At 37.8% G+C, this 16,115-nt stretch overlaps 1 protein-coding gene across 2 annotated transcripts in view; it reads right to left on the bottom strand.

The window, feature by feature from the left end:
* The window catches only part of PCSK5 (proprotein convertase subtilisin/kexin type 5), a 246,494-nt gene that overhangs the window by 124,335 nt on the left and 106,044 nt on the right, over positions 1-16,115 (bottom strand). For both annotated transcript variants that reach the window (XM_040580316.1, XM_040580315.1), the window contains exon 8: positions 2,961-3,173. In XM_040580316.1, coding sequence (XP_040436250.1) covers positions 2,961-3,173 — 213 coding nt within the window. The remainder of the gene's footprint in view (positions 1-2,960; positions 3,174-16,115) is intronic.

Raw genomic sequence — 16,115 nt, 5'->3', positions numbered from 1 at the left:
AACTCCCAAAACAATATTGTTTTAATTGTCCGGAAATAATAGAATAGTTAATAGCAGTGTATAGTAAATGTCTATTTCACTGAATGTTCCTTTTTGGAAAAAAAAGAAAATTAAGTTTTCAGAGCATACAAAGATGATAAATCATCTTCCTATTTATAGCTATTTTAAACAGCAAGTTTAAATCAGAAAATTTGGAAGCACCAAAGACTTTTACAAGAGCTGTAGAGGGAACATGTTAGACCGTACTGTTGATTTTAGCAAGTCTTTGAACATTGGAGAATTTCCAGAAGATCGAAAGAAAACCCACACAGTGTCAATATTTTGAGAGTAAGCAGTATTGTCCTAATAATTTCATCTATATGCCAAGTTTTTACATAGTGTAAAACAGCTGATACAGGATTTAAACTAATTATTAAAAAATTAATTAACTACTAGTATATTTAATGATGGATAATATAAGCTGCTAAAAAAGAGAGCTTGCCAAAGTGCTGCAGTATTTTTTTCTGGCCACCAGGTTGGCTGAAAGTAGTACAGTCAAGATTCTACAAGACAGATAATGTGATACTGCACATTAAAAAAACCTACAAATCTAAGAGATTAAAAATGTAGATTGAAACTGCGCTAATTACAGGGTCTCAAAATGTAAGCATATGTAAGAAATCAGATATATATTAGAGGCAAAGAAATTATATATATTTTCTTATAGCATGTATAAGAAATGAGCCTTGTTTCTAATGAGACCTTCTACAATTTTGTTCTTGGCCTTATAATGATCTAAAGCTTTTATCAAAGACCTGGAAGAAAACATCAGCACCTTCTGATGAATGTTACATTTGGAGAAACTTTGGAGAAATCAATGGTGAGGGCTGGTCTGGACTGAGTACTAAACTGGTACAGCCAGTGGTAACCAGTGCAATAATGAGACCACAACTACCGTCCTATCTGTCCTTGGACCACCAACTCTGCCAAAGAGAAGCAGCAGCTCTGAAAGCAGCTTGGGCATCACACAATGTTGAACACATTACATGACAGTGAAGCTAACAAATGTCAATAAGGCTTAATGTATAAAGAAAGGGGAACTGAGCTGGCACTCACAGTCACATTTTCCTGTGCATTTGGCACTGATACTGCTACTACCTTACTGGTGCATCCAGTTGGGATGCCCAAAGCTCATTAAATGGGAGAGGGTTTATAAGAAAACATGTATTATACAGAATGATGCTAGAAGCTTACCTTCATTTATCAAATGGGATTAATTGATCAGGCTACATGGGTAGACAGAAAGACATTAGACAACTAGAGTGCTCTTCATACTAGCAATAAACCCTGTGACACAACCAAATGCCTAAAAATTGAAGCTACAGGAGCTTAGATAGCAAATGAGAATTTTTCAATGGCAATGAGTAATCAAAACCACTTGCCCTAAATTTAAGTGGATTCTCTATCACTGGAAACTTTGGAAGCAAGGTCGACTGTATTTATAAAAATTATTGTTGAATTGACCTCACTGCTGGATTTGAAGGACTCAGGGAAGTCCTGCAGACTTGGCTAAGCAAGAGGTCAGGCTAGGGAACTGCAATCACCTCTGCCCACCTTATATTGTATCAGTCTCACCTAAACATGAAGTTACTGAAGGTCTTTTAAAGGACAGTAGAGGGAATTTAATCACATAAGTTAGGACTGCTAGGAGATGGAGTAATTTCTTTTCTTTATTATTATTTATCAGGGAGAACAAGAAACATGTCAGGAAGAGAGATAAGGTTTCAGTGGAGAGAAGCGAGTTAAGAACAGAAAAATTACTGGAACGAAGAAGTACCTCAGAACAAGTTTAAAACAAAATTAGATCATCTGAAAATAAGGAAGAATCCAAGAAGGGATGGCCAGCATCCCAGAATCCTGAAAGACAAGGCAGACAGTATTAAAAAAACATTGCTCAAAGGATATTTAACTCCTCACTGACACTAAAAGAGGTATGTGTTAAGGACCAGAAAGAAGGTAGATGTTAGACAGATGTTTAAGAAAATATCTGGTGGAAAAAAACCCAACAAGGTCCCTGAGTTTTCTTATCAGGAATAAATTAAGATTTGTATAAGATATACACTAGAATAAATAAACAGGGAAGAGAAAAATATTAATAAACCTGATTAATCCTAGTACAAGGGTTTAAAAGGTTAAAAGGAGTAGTATAGTGATCAAGTGTTGGGAAAGTATATTGAATGCACTCAATCTGAAAAAGCACATACAATGTACAAATACTAATGGTATCAATAGATTATTAAACAGAATTAAAAAAAAATAATTGTTGGTTTCCAGCAAAGATGAGAACGTAATGGAAAATCGACACTAGCTGTTCAGGAATGAGATGGGGAACAATACAGAGAAGATGAACATCGAGCAATGAGCTTGATCTTGCTTACAATATATCAGCTAGCCAGAATAGGCAGCAATATGAGTGAAAACTGATCATCACTGAATATAAAAGAGCATGATGCTGGACCAAAATAAATCTGAGAAAATAGAGAGGTACATAAGAAAACTGCTAATATAATGTGTGTAATATATGAAAACTACTGAGGAAGCTATGTTCCCAGGCCTTGTGATGGGCTACAAGATATTGGTAATGAACGAGATCTGTTCTGGTGGCTGTGGCAATAGGATCTTTGAAAGCATCACTCAGAGCTGGCAGCAACTAGGTGAGTGGAAAAGCCTGCTATGAATTGGGTGTACCTGCATATACCTGCACTGCATTAGGCTGCAACGTTCAGAGACAGCCATGCTGGTTTCAAAGAGCAGTATGGTGACTCCAACTGAGTAACACACTGGGGCTAAATGAACTTGTCTACATATGCTATTTTTCTAAAGCAGTCCATTAATTAGTATAAATGAGCCAACTTTCTCCTCCCCCTTTAAAGTCACTATTAAAAACACATATACATAAAAAAGAAATTTAAAAACCGTACTATTTTCCTGTCATAGGATTCCCCACTGCTGTACGTTGTAGCTAGTGTGGATGCACATTCTTCCAGATACCACGGCTTCTTCCCACTTTCAGCTGTGCTGCTTATGGAGATAGTGTAGATGCTATTGGTGTAGCCATCACAGGAGCAGTGATCGCGACTTCTTCCACCATTTCCAGAAGCCCAGACGAAGACTGAACCTAAGCCTCTTCGTCCCTGTTTGGAAACAGCACAAAAGATTTGACTAGTAATTCTTTCCCCCCCCCTCACCTGCTTAACAAAAAGTTATTTCCCCAAGAAAAGACATCTTATGAGAGAAAGACACTGAAAGAAACTATCTCACTGAGAAGAATCTGAAATGAAAACAGGATTTAGCAGAGTTCAGAATCAGACATCAGAAAAATTCAGAAAATGAGTGGTATGAATACAGCTTTAGAAACAATATTTTTTACAGTTTCTGTTTGTTGCTCTGCACCTAATGCTATCCAGCCGTACCAAGAAAGAAGTGTTGAGGACTCAGAGGAAACACTAAAACACCATACTGGGTTGGAAAAGGAAAAGAAATACCTTACTTGAAAATAAAATCCTTTGTAATACATGACACCTTTCATCTGTTAGGGTGCTCTAAGCTGTTTCTTCTTGGGTTGCCTGCTGGCACTAGGTGTTGTATGGGTAGCTTTATATACAGTGAACCAGTGCACCCTTGTTTCACAGACACTGAAAATCACAGAATCACAGAATACCTGATGTGGGAAGGGACCTCAGGTCATCTAGACCAACCCATCTAGTCCATTATGAATGCTAAATGCACAACACAATATGCAAACAAAAATAGCCAAAAATAAAAGATTCTTCTAAGTCAATTCTAATGAAGCACTAAAGCATTAGTTCAGAATAATATTTTAAGTATAACGCTAGTGGGGCAAGTTACCTAGGCATATTCATAATTTTAAATGAGGTCTTAAAATAGGTAACCTCACCTTGACTTTTTCTTACTACACCAGTTATATAATGTCCAAATGAATCAAAACATATTTGGTGGTGCTAGTACTCTTAAATAGGCATCGATATGAAAAGTGAAGATGATCAGTAACCTGTATTGCTGATATATGGGAATTAAGAATTACCAATATATGGGTAATAGGGCTTTTCCCTATTTATACTTACATATTTTGTGCCAGTGAATAAAATTCATTCACACAACTGTATGATCTGCATTAATTATCAGCACTCAGTGTCTGGAAACACTTTACTGTTCAGACAGAAAGTTTCACCAAAAGAATAAACTTGTCTTTGATTCAGCTAAATTGTGTCACCTTTTCTTACATGACATTCTCTCAAAGCATGGAGCATCCCTCTCAATTACAACTGTGCTAGCAGTCTCATTTATACCTCATTTGCTTGCCAATCATTACATAGTACCTATCTCAGTTTTGGGTAGGCTCACCGTGTGCATGATAAATAAATGTTATAAGGCATAAACACCGCTTTCTGTGCATGCATTAATTGCTTGGCCATGGGGGAGTTTGTGTTGTTTTTTTTTTTTTCTATACAGAGTGCAAAAGTGTACCACAAAAAACATAGAGACAGCTGTTGGATATCTACCGGGTCAACCTTAAACAATTAGCAATTCCAAGATTCATTTAATCCAGATGCTCAGAGGGGTTTCAACAGGACTTTTTGCACTGAGCATAGCTGAACTTACATTAATGTAAGACAAAAAACCTTACAGTTCACAATCCAGGCTTGAGTTCTCAAACACTGATTAATTTAATTCTGTGAGTTTAATAAAAGTGTACTATCTGGAGAGACTCTTCTCTCCAGCAAAATGAGTTAAATATCAAATTCCCCTGGCTAGTGTTCACGTAAGGTTATGTCTCTAAAATGCAACTTTTCATTAAAAAAACATTTCAAGCAGAGAAAAAAAAATCTCAGGGTGCCAAGTTAAATGTGTTATGAAATCCACATTCTCCAGACAAGATCAGTCTAACAGCTGGGAAGTGTAACTATTTCAACTTCTTTCACTTCCTTTAGTTGATCTTAGCTACTGCACTAATAAAAAGATGCAAAATAGCAACGTTTTCTGTTGTTTTAAAGACAACTTCTACGAGGTGTTACAGGTGTTACATTATGAACTCTTGCCAAATGAGGACCCCCTTTCCATTTGGGGGTCCATTCTTGTTCTGCCTGCTTATCTCAGATAGCAGGGTCTGACCAGAGCCTCCCAAAGTCAGTGGGATGTATTTTGCAGCTTCATGGGCTGGAACTAGTTTACAAAACATTTCTTCTACATTCTATGATCTAGTCATCTCCTTTTGTGTATCTTTACTTCTTACCCCTCCATTCTGAAAACACCTGACAAGACAGACAAAAGAAAGGGTAAATGGAAAGATTATTTCATGTGTATTCACCATTTTATTATTCCAGCAGGTCAGGGAGTCAGAAATTAGGGCCCTCTGCATGGTTGTGGGGAATGGGATGGAGGACTACTAAAGATATGCTGGTTCTGAACTTTTTAATGTGCTCCTGCTTGATTTTTACCGGTTTTGTTTTCGTTTCATGTACAGATTGCTGGCCCTTAAAACCCAATTTCTCACACATACATGCCTCCCCACACTCCTCCCCCACTCCCACCCCAATTACATTAATATATGCATAGGCAGGTAGAATACACAGAAAAAAGCACATCATACAGACACACTTCTACCTTCAGAACATGACAAAATATTCCATCAAAACCTTTTTTTGATGAATTTTCAGAAGTATCTGCTATCTGGAGAATTTTACTGTTTTGTTCTTGACATGCGTTTCTCAAAAGCACAGCATTATGTAACTAAATATGGCCAAATCAATAATCCATGAGAAATTCACAGTAACCCACCAATACAACCAAGAGAGAAGAAGTGAGAACTCAGGGTAATCAAACCACAGGAAGGAGAAAAATGGAATCTAACTATCTTAATACTTTGTCTAGAAGTCTATCTTCCACTTTAAAAAAAAAAAGTTTTGTACAAAAATTTCTCAAAACCATACACATATAGGAAAATATCCTATCAATAACAGTCCATCTGTCATTTTTCTGCTGTCATCATCAGCCGGCTTTGTCTGCAAACAGCAGTATAACATGATTTGTCCCACTCATGCAATGAAAACCTCTTCACAGCAGGGTAGGACTGTACTTCGTGTACATTTTGCAGGAGTAACCCTTGAATTATTAACTTCTCTGCACAGAGAATGTGTCTATATTTCTTAAGATGCATACTTAAGCTGCTGTGCTAATAATGAAAAATAAGCTGCAGAAACAGATATGTGAATACATTTTGGGGCACAAAATGTAGTCCTGATGAATACATGCCAGTGTGCAATGCAGTATTTAAAATAATAAACAAAATTTCAGATTTTTATAGTAATGACAGGGCTTAAAAAATAACAGCCATTGGCATCCAAATTTACCTTTCCATGTTAAGTTTTTTGTAAACAAATAATAACAAATATTTCTTCAAAACAAATGGCTCCTGCAAATATGCAAAGTATTAGCATCTCTGTTACTGCAATAAAAAATAAGTGCCATGTGCACTAATGGTGAAGAGTGTTTTCTAATACACACAAAGAAAGAAAACCCATTCTTCTAACACATTGCAATACTGCACATTTAACAACTCAGCATTTCACAGAAAACAACAGCATTACCTTCAGTCTAGAAAGCACGCTAAAGATCTTGTTCCTAGAAGCTATTTGGCAAAGCAAATGGCAGCGTTAAAAAAAAATAAAATAAGCAAATCCCCAAACTAAATTCAACCTGACTAAAATAATCTGTCAAGTAAGTAAGTTCTGGTTTACATTTACTGCTTATTGTTAAACTACCATTTGATTTCCTCTTTCTCCCCGTTTCCAAACACCCTGCTTTAATTCAATAGACCCAGTCATGTTCAGGAAATTATAAACTTGCTAGTAACTACACCAAACAAGTAATTAGAGCAACAGTATCAGCCGTCCTACTGTATGTGAATGCCATTCCCAACTGGTCTCCTTTAAATACATAAATAACATTTGGACCGTGCTACATAGTTAAGAAAAACACACATGCAAGGCTCTCTGTAGCTTTTACTGTTTGTCTAAATCTATCATCTGTCATCTGCCAGATGCCCAAGGGTGTCAAGATGAAAAGACAAGCCTTGAGCTGCCAAAGAAGCCATGTGTCATTTATTATTCAAAAGCAAAGGTACATTTATAAACCACATGGATACAACTTAAGCAAAACTACGAGTTAGTGAACTATCACAGAGGTATAGACCAGGGTGGAACGGGGGCACAGCAAAGTATGCTCAGTGCTTATCCCATGGCGTTAAAAGGACATTACTTCTCCCTCTGGACACACTATTGTTTCTGCTCTTCCATTTGCACTGATAGCTACAGACTCCCTCTCACAAACTCTGCAAGTTGTCCATAACTGCACTTGCGCTTGTCAGCGCACATGTCAGACCACTATGAAATGTTCTTTTGTTTTGTCTACTTTTTTGAATTGCATAAGATTTCAGATAATTAAAAAAAATATATCAAGTGTTCCATTATGGAAGTCTGTCACTGACAACTAAGACTTGCTATTGACCTAGTCACAGTCCAATTTTATTGCACATTTTCTGGACAAAGCCAGTGTGCTCAACAGACATCTGGCCTTGAATAAAACAGACTCAAGTCATTGATAAAAGGGCCACCAGGCAGAAATTGCACCCGTAAAAGCATGGCACAGGAATCTTGGGGCATTCGCACTTTTTTCCTGCTAGCGCCTCTTTTTCCTTAGTCAGGAAGTTGCAAGCAGGGTAAGTGATATGAAAGCCCCACCCCCACCCCCCACCCCCCCCCGCCTTTTTTTTTTTTTTTTTTTTTTTCTTCTATTCAACAGCACGGAAGGGTTAGTCTGCCAAGGACCAGAGCCAGTATGAACATGTTCGTAATGACATCTGCAGAATTTCCTAACACTATTAAAAGAACAACCCCCACTCCAAGTGTGTGTGTTTGTGTATGTGTGTGTATATGTATAAACGACATCTTTACAAACAACTGCCTTAGTGGTGCTGGCAGGAACCATTACAAGGTAGAGGTCTTCACACACTCATTTAAGGACAACCAGCAGCCCCACATACTCTCAAGTTGCTTCCAGCACACTTCCATTTAATAAAAATGGTTTCCATCTGCAAGGTGTAGTTTAAGCCAGTGGAGCAATATTTATTCATAGTATTTTACAAAGTTTAGACCAGACATTCATTCTGCTTTACAAGACAAGCTGCCTTAATACCACCTGTGAATCCTGATGTTTTCCTGCTCAGGAACTGAACGCCTCAATAACCCTCCCTGCCTCTGGGGTGAGTAGTTGTCTCTACAGAATGGATCAAATTTAACCAGGGACTGGGAAGAAAATGTTAAGGAGCAGGAAATGCAGAGGACTGAACCAGTGACCTGGAGTAATAAGAGGTACAGGGGCTGCAGCCAGGGAGAGGTAATCTGGCACCGGTATGCTGGAAATTGCACACCCATGAGCAGAAAACAAAATGAAAATATAAAATGGAGAGATAAGGAGGGACACCAATCCACACGTAGAGCCTAAAGATGTAACTTCCTCTGTTCTCCTCAATAATGTTCTTAAATTATGTAAAGTTTCCCAGAACAAAACTACTGCTGGGAAGTGAAATTGACCCTGATGCGGAAGCCTGAAAATGTAGCCCATGGTATGCCCTCTTCCTTAAAAACTAATTCATACAGGAAATGTTCATAACTGAATGTGCAGAACAGACGTCAGTACTCTGGCAACCTAAAAAAAATACTATGCAGCCATGATTTTCCATGTAGCACAACTCAACTATAGGGCCAGGCACCAAGGATCACAGCATCCTGAGAGATGCACCTGTGAAAGGAAGCACCTTGCTTCCAGCTTTCATTGATTTCTGTGCTCCCTGGGATCTGGATGCCACCGCTGCCAATCTGCTGACTGGCAGCATTTTGCTTTTGAGAAGCAGCATCTCCCAGTTCCTGCTGAGTTTCTACCAGTGCACTTAACCTCTAATCTGGGAATGAGAAATAGTCTGGCACACCACTCTTTAAAGAGTCTTCTGCAGACTGCACAACACTCTCACTTGAAAGTAGGCATCTCTCCAAAACAGATAATTGTAAGCTGGGAGTCCAAGCCAGCAATTCTGAAGTGTTATCAGAAGACGGCCAAACAGATTATTTTTTTATTAAGACAGTCTCCTTGGGTATTAAAAGCAAAAATTTATGAACAAATGGAGAAGTTTCTGAGGCCATTAATTCTGTTGATGTATCCATGGTCTCAGAAAAAATCACATTTTTGCATCACTCATTAAAAATGGGCACCTATGACACCTATGAAGGAATGAGTGATAAGCCCAACAGGTGTCCATAGATAAAGGTGCATGTTTGAGGGAATGTCTAAAAATTGAGTCCTGTGTTTTCATATCAGCAGTCATGTTCTTACTCTTAGGAAAACTAGGAAGTAAAGCAAATATGTCCTAGTGCTGGAACTGGCATACACACAATATATATACAACATAAAAGTCTGTCACTACTTACAAAAAGCAACAATTACCTTATACTGTTGAAAAGGCAAGTTGTTCCTAATAAAGTAAAACTTTTCAGCTACTTCTGAACAAACTTCTTAATTAAGGAAAAGCAAGACAAAATAATTAATCACAGCAAAAGGAAAAATGTATTTATTAGCTCATAGGGTATGATACCTTAAAAATACTGAAACATGAAAATATTTTAATATGCACACAAAAAAATAACGTATTGAATAACACAAGCAACCATGCATTAACACAATAATGATTGGGATATATCAATGGAACATTTCAACATACATCCTTGCATGTGGTGTATTTTTTATTTTACTCTTCACTAGAACAACAGCTTAAACAGCTCTAAGATATTCCCCACAGAGCTATAATTAGTGCTTAAAGTGCAACCAAAAGAAGTGTTGGCCGAAACCTGAAATCTGAACCTGTGGAATACTGGAATGAATTTCTCGTTTAGCTAAACAGAATTGAGCCAGCTACAGGGCTGCATGAATCACGGTTCTGATTCAGGCTATCTCTGCATATTATCATTACTATTGTTATTGTTGCTGACATTTTACCAGGATAAACCAAGCTGCATATTGTAAACACCCGTGATAGAACAAGGGCTGGGTTTTCCAGAATTTCTGTTGCACAAGAAGTCTTTATTTAGTGATAGGTGAAATTGCTTCTGCATGCAAAGCCAAAGTAAATGGGTAGTATGCAAGAAAGGTATCTCTGTTAGGACTGGGTATGGGTTGGACAACCCCCAACCCACTCCCACCCCCCACCCCCGCAGCAGGTTCAGGAAGTTCTCATTGCCTTTATACTGCCATCTGATTAAACACTGGAGAGGAGTCCATGGCCACCAGATTCACACAGTTTTTGGTTCACTACTTACATCTGACTCTTCCTTACAGAAAACTTCAGGTTTTGAGATATTTGTTGAACTTCTGGGGTTCAACAAAGAATTTCAAATTTTCTGCAAATGTAGCTCGTCAGTAGATGAGTAGGAAAATAAGTCTGCTTTGCTTCTACTTCTGCAGACTGACTGCAATAATTGCTTTGTGCAGTTTGTCTCCCATAGCATTTGTTTAGGAAGAAACGAAACACTTAGGCTGCGTGCAAAATCACTGCCCTCACTGTTTTGTGCCTTAAACTTATGTTAAATTCCATGCACAGAAAACTCTTGATGCTGAACTTCCAGCAATTTGCCTTTCAGAAATACATTTTTTCCCACATGACACACAGAAATACATAGATTCTGCTGTTGTTCAAGTGTATGAGTAAAGTAGATACGTGATTTTCCCATTCAAAGTAACCAGATTCATGTTTCAAAAATGCGCTCTGTGAAATGTACATACTTTAGTGTATGGAAAGAGACCAATTTGTCAAAGCTGCTTTACTGTACTAGCTTTCCAAATTAAGATTTACACCACAACAAGAATGGTGCTTTTTTTTATGTTCAAATATATCACCTGTTTCAGGCTGAGCACCCAACACTAGAGGCCACTTTTGACAAGTCCAAAAGCAGTAATGCTGTTCTGGCTTGTTACAACAGTTTCCATATATGTGTGAGATGGGATGAGGTAACCAAACAGTTTTGGTTTCCAGTACACTTTGTGACATTGTAAGGAAACTGGACATTTTGAGGTATATTTTCCTGTAACTCTCATTCCAAATTTTCCTGCCTTTTAGGATTTGTATATTCCATTTAATGTAATGTAAGAACATTTCTGGTATATTATTCCTTCTTCTGCATTTTTTTTTTTGTACTACACTTTGACTGTCTGTGAAAAAGCTCACTTTTTACAGAAAGCAAAGGAGAGAAATATGAAGGTTAGCTTTGTTTATGTATTTCCAAAAGAAAATAAAGTGCGTAGCATCAAAGTTCATGAGATCATAAAATAATAGAAACATTTAGGCTGGAAAGCACCTTTAAGATCATGAAGTCCAACCATTAACCCAGGATGCCAAGTCCATCACTAAATCCAGGTATCACTGAGCCTAAACTGCATTTAATTTATTGGAAGGCAAGATCCCTAATTTTACTTTGTCTGAATACTGAAAGTTGCTAACCATGTGCAAACGGTAGAGCAAAGAATTATTATTAGTGCAATGATGTGTAAGGTTGTCACCTAACCTGCTTTCTGCTGGGCAATCTGTTTGGAGACAACTAAACCATATCAAGTATAAACCACATCTGTGAAGCCATTAATGCATCCTAAGATATGCATATCAGCCAAATGCAAGGCAATAATACCTAGAAATGAAGGTTGTTGGTAAGACATACAGAAGGGTGGGCAAACTCTTGGAAAACGGTGAATTTGAAAGGGGGTTTAGGGTCATGGAAGACAACCAACCGGCAATAAGCTGCCCTAAAATTTAGTCCGCTCCTCGGACTGGTAAGCAGGGTGAATATGAACATGTTCAGGGAATAGGGAAACACTATTACGTGTGCATAGAGAAGGCTACAACTTCCATGCCCCATTCTGGTATCCACACTTGAAAAATAATGCTGGGCAACAGAAACTGTTTCAGAAAGAACTACAGGCGTGAACTGTGGTTTGGAAATTCTGACTAGCAGAAGGAAACTGAATATACAAAACATTACTGTTAAGGCTGTAGAACAGATTCTGAAAGACGGAGTAAGAGGTATAAGCATTAATGGAACAGGTTAAAATGCAACATCCACTTTTGAATTGCAGGTAAATCTGTTTTCTCTGATAACTTCTTTTATGCAGAGAACTGTATTAGAACTAGTCTGCCTGGTTTCTGTAAAACATGTGATGAGCCCTCCAAGAAATCAGTAAAAAAAAGAAAATTAAGGTTAATGTAACAATGAGGTGGGGATGGAAATGTTTGCACTGGAGATGATGTGGGCTGTGCTGGAGAAACATAAGGGTTAAGGAAGTTATGAGTAGAGTGCTCTAAGGATGAGCCAGAGAAACAAAGTGGTCAAGTGATTTTGACACAGGAAGAAAGAAAATGTTAGTCAAACTAGAAATTATGATCACCTACATTCAGGAAAAGAATTCAGGCCAGAAGATGCGGAGAGAAGCACCACTCTGACAAGCAAGGAGATGGACAGCCTGGTTTTTAAGCAACTAATGAGTGTGTCTTGTTTACCACATCAAAATGAAGTCTGAGAGGGGACTGTTCTGTAAATATGTCAGAAAAAAAATGGAAGGACAAAAGTTACTTAAGCTGTAGTAGATTTCAGCCCAGGAACAAATGGGCTGAAAACTGCACATGAGTTTTCATGTAACCTGGCTGTAACTTTGAAGAAAGTATCTAACCAGTAGAATAGTGATGGCTATGAAATGGTCTCCCAGCAGAAATAGAGGGGAAACATTTCTAATTCATTCTATAATAGAAATTACTGAATGTATTTATAGGACATGGTGCCTGTGATAGTAGAGAACTATACTGGATGACCTACACAGTCATTTCCTGTCTTGTGTCCCTATGTTCCAATTTAATTTATCCAAGAGATAACTTCGCCAAAACCTGTAATTACTTACATGTGGAGATTTCTAACACCATAAGATGTACTATAAATATAGCAGAAGAGGCATTTTACAGTGGAAAGGAAACTAAGAAATTTAGATGAGTAACAAGCTACATATTTTTCATCATGAAGGTTGTTAGTGACTTGAACGGCCATGGACATAACAGGTTTCAGTCGAGACTGAGTCTTCCCAAAAGATGTACAGAAAACAGAAAATAACAGATTAAGAAAACAGGGATATTGATGCAGGAATAATTGGATGAAGTTTTGCTGAATCATAATCACCTTTTGTGATGTTAAAACTACAAATATTATTTCAAGCCAATGGTGCTATGTCTCATGACCTCAGAAGGAAGAACTACTATGTAAAAATGCTATGTTATAAATATATAAATGTATAATTAACATTACTATGTTAAAATGACTTTTTCCAGTTTGGATACATAGTCAGCATCCACCCATAGCACAGAGCCACCCAAACTTTAACTCTCTATGTTGAAGTAACTATAACATCACACGTTCAGTTATTGCATCATAAGATGCAATAGGGATGCATGGTATATATGCAAATCATATAACAGACAACGCCAGGACCTAACATTGGGTTACATCAGCATACTGGAAGTCGTGTTTTCTGAGACCCTCCCCAAGCACAGTGCTAATTCTTCTGATTGATCGTCAACAAGTTGTTTCAGGCCAACTAATTAGAAATGCACAGGAGGTCTTGTGGATGCAAAACGTATCTTTGTATGAACTGAGATATGTGTACACACAGATATGTGTTACTCAGTCTCAAATGGCAGCTGTAAAAGGTGAACTAATGCAAAACAGAGTTTAAAAAATCTGGCCTTAACTTCTGTGCACCACAATAGCTCAATGTAGAAAACAACAGCCATTTTGGAAGTTTTTTTGACAGATTTGACTGGACATCTTCTTGCAGTAACTTCTGTCTTTGACTTTTATAGTGCAATTCTCTGGCAAAGCAGAACAGAGTAACTCCTCTTTGTGTAGGCAACACAGCCTACTCAGAACGATGCAGGGAAGTGATGACAGGACAAATAACTTTAATAGAAACATCTGCGGTACAACACAGGCAACAAACTTTTGCCTGGACACATGCAAATTATATACAATCTCTTCCACTTTCGGAGAAGCATATAGTGATAATAATATTAAAAAAAGAGATCCTTTTCTTTCTTTTCTCCTTTCCCTTTTCTTCTCTTCCTTTTTATTCCCTTACTTTTCTCTCTCTTGCATGTGGGTAGGAGGCTTGTTTAGCGATTTTGAGAGAGCCTTCTGCTCCTAGCAAACACTTGGAACACATACTCTTCAGCCAAAGTTGGTGAAGCGAGAGAGATGAGAAGGGGCAGTGATGATGGGAGGGAAGGCATCAAGCCGAGTTCTTACAAGAGGTTCAGCCACAAAGCATCTGATCGTTAATGTCCATCAAACATTCTGGCTTGTGTCCAGCCTGCTAAACAGAACAGTGTCATGGCAGTAAGATGAAAGCCCCTGCGCCGACACAGGCAGAAAGCCAGAAGTTTCCATGTAGATTTCCCTGCCTCTCCACCCTCTTAGGTTATATTAAGGATGACCTGCCCTGTCGCTGATTTGGACTACCTGATGGGTACTGCAGAACAAACAACATAAAGCATGCAGTTGGCAAGCCGTTTGGAGAGGTGAGACAACACCCTCTTTGAAATCCTGCAACGTATCAACCAGGGTCATACACCCAGAAACTTAACTGTTAGGTCTGCACTAAACTGCAGTGAAAGAACAAGTCAGACTATCTGAAATGCATTACTTTCCAAATGATGCTGAGAGTGATCCCAGAAAAAACAGGCTTATTTGTATGAATACAAATGAACTAGCCTGAGTTGCTGTAACACAGAGCCATGAATCAGGGAGTCTAAGCCTCTAAAGTGCTTATAGCATTGTGCTTATAGACTGTGAAATACAGTAATCTTAAAATCTAATGGTACTTTGGTTTTATCTTTCTGAATCAAGAAAAGGCTTTTGTGTTCTCCCTTTTGTCCCAGACTCAGCACAGCCTTAGGACATGATTTGGCCACAGTTGTGTTTTGCAATGCTAAGTCTGTTTACTCTTGAACACAGGGTGAAATGTGACATTGCATACCTAATCTTTTCTTGAACATGTCACTTTTGGATATACTGCCCTTCATCTGATTTCTTTCAGGCAAGTTCTCCATGATTTTAATGGAGTTATTTTTGAGATTATTAGGTCTAGAACTTCTAATACATTGGTATTTTAAACACAAGCCTCTAGTATTTTCCACCATTATGACTACAGTATTTCCAAGAAAAGGACCTTGTCAACTGGAAGCATGGTATAAAAGGGAGCTTTTATATTTGCATAGAAATTGTTTGATAGCCAAGTCTCCAAGGTTTCTCTTTGAGCTCAAGTATGCAAATTCAATAGAATTAAACAAAACACCCTGAAGATGACAGGAAATCACGGTACTTGAGACAGGTTTAAAAATTGGTTTCCTCTTCCTTTACCTTGATCCTGGGCAGAATTTTTTAAAGCACATTTAACTTGTGGGTTAGGCTGCCATTTTTTAAACTCAGTTATTACTTAGTATGCTTTTTTCAAATAGATTTGTCTATTTCAATTCATGGCATGTGCTGTCTCTGTGGGACTCTATGGAAAAACTGTACAGTCATTTATCTTTGTTATTTTCTGCAGAATTTGGAAGGAGTAATCATATTAGGTCAGCACATTTTAAAATAATAATAGTTCTAAAACACCCTGCATGAGCTGTTAACTGGAATAATATGCGCTAAAGATAAACCAGGCATTTTCTTCATGGATCCCAGTCTCTCAGCAAACTGAGTAAGAAACTGTGGCTCTTGCATCCATTTCATAAGTATAGTTAAAAAGAAGAGTGATAATTCAGTTTAATTATACTCTAATCAAAGTTATTATTCAGTACCACCTTTGATTTTCCTAATTTAACAAGCCAAGCATAATTACTTTTTCAGATGCTTTTAAAAAATCTTGACCTTTCCCTTTGCTGTTCTGTTTTAAGAAGTTAATATTCAGTTGTGTGTGCATAT

The sequence above is a fragment of the Falco naumanni genome, chromosome Z (genome assembly GCF_017639655.2).
Source record: "Falco naumanni isolate bFalNau1 chromosome Z, bFalNau1.pat, whole genome shotgun sequence".
In the NCBI taxonomy this organism is placed as follows: Eukaryota; Metazoa; Chordata; class Aves; order Falconiformes; family Falconidae; genus Falco; species Falco naumanni.
This window is presented reverse-complemented; position numbering and strand designations above follow the sequence as displayed.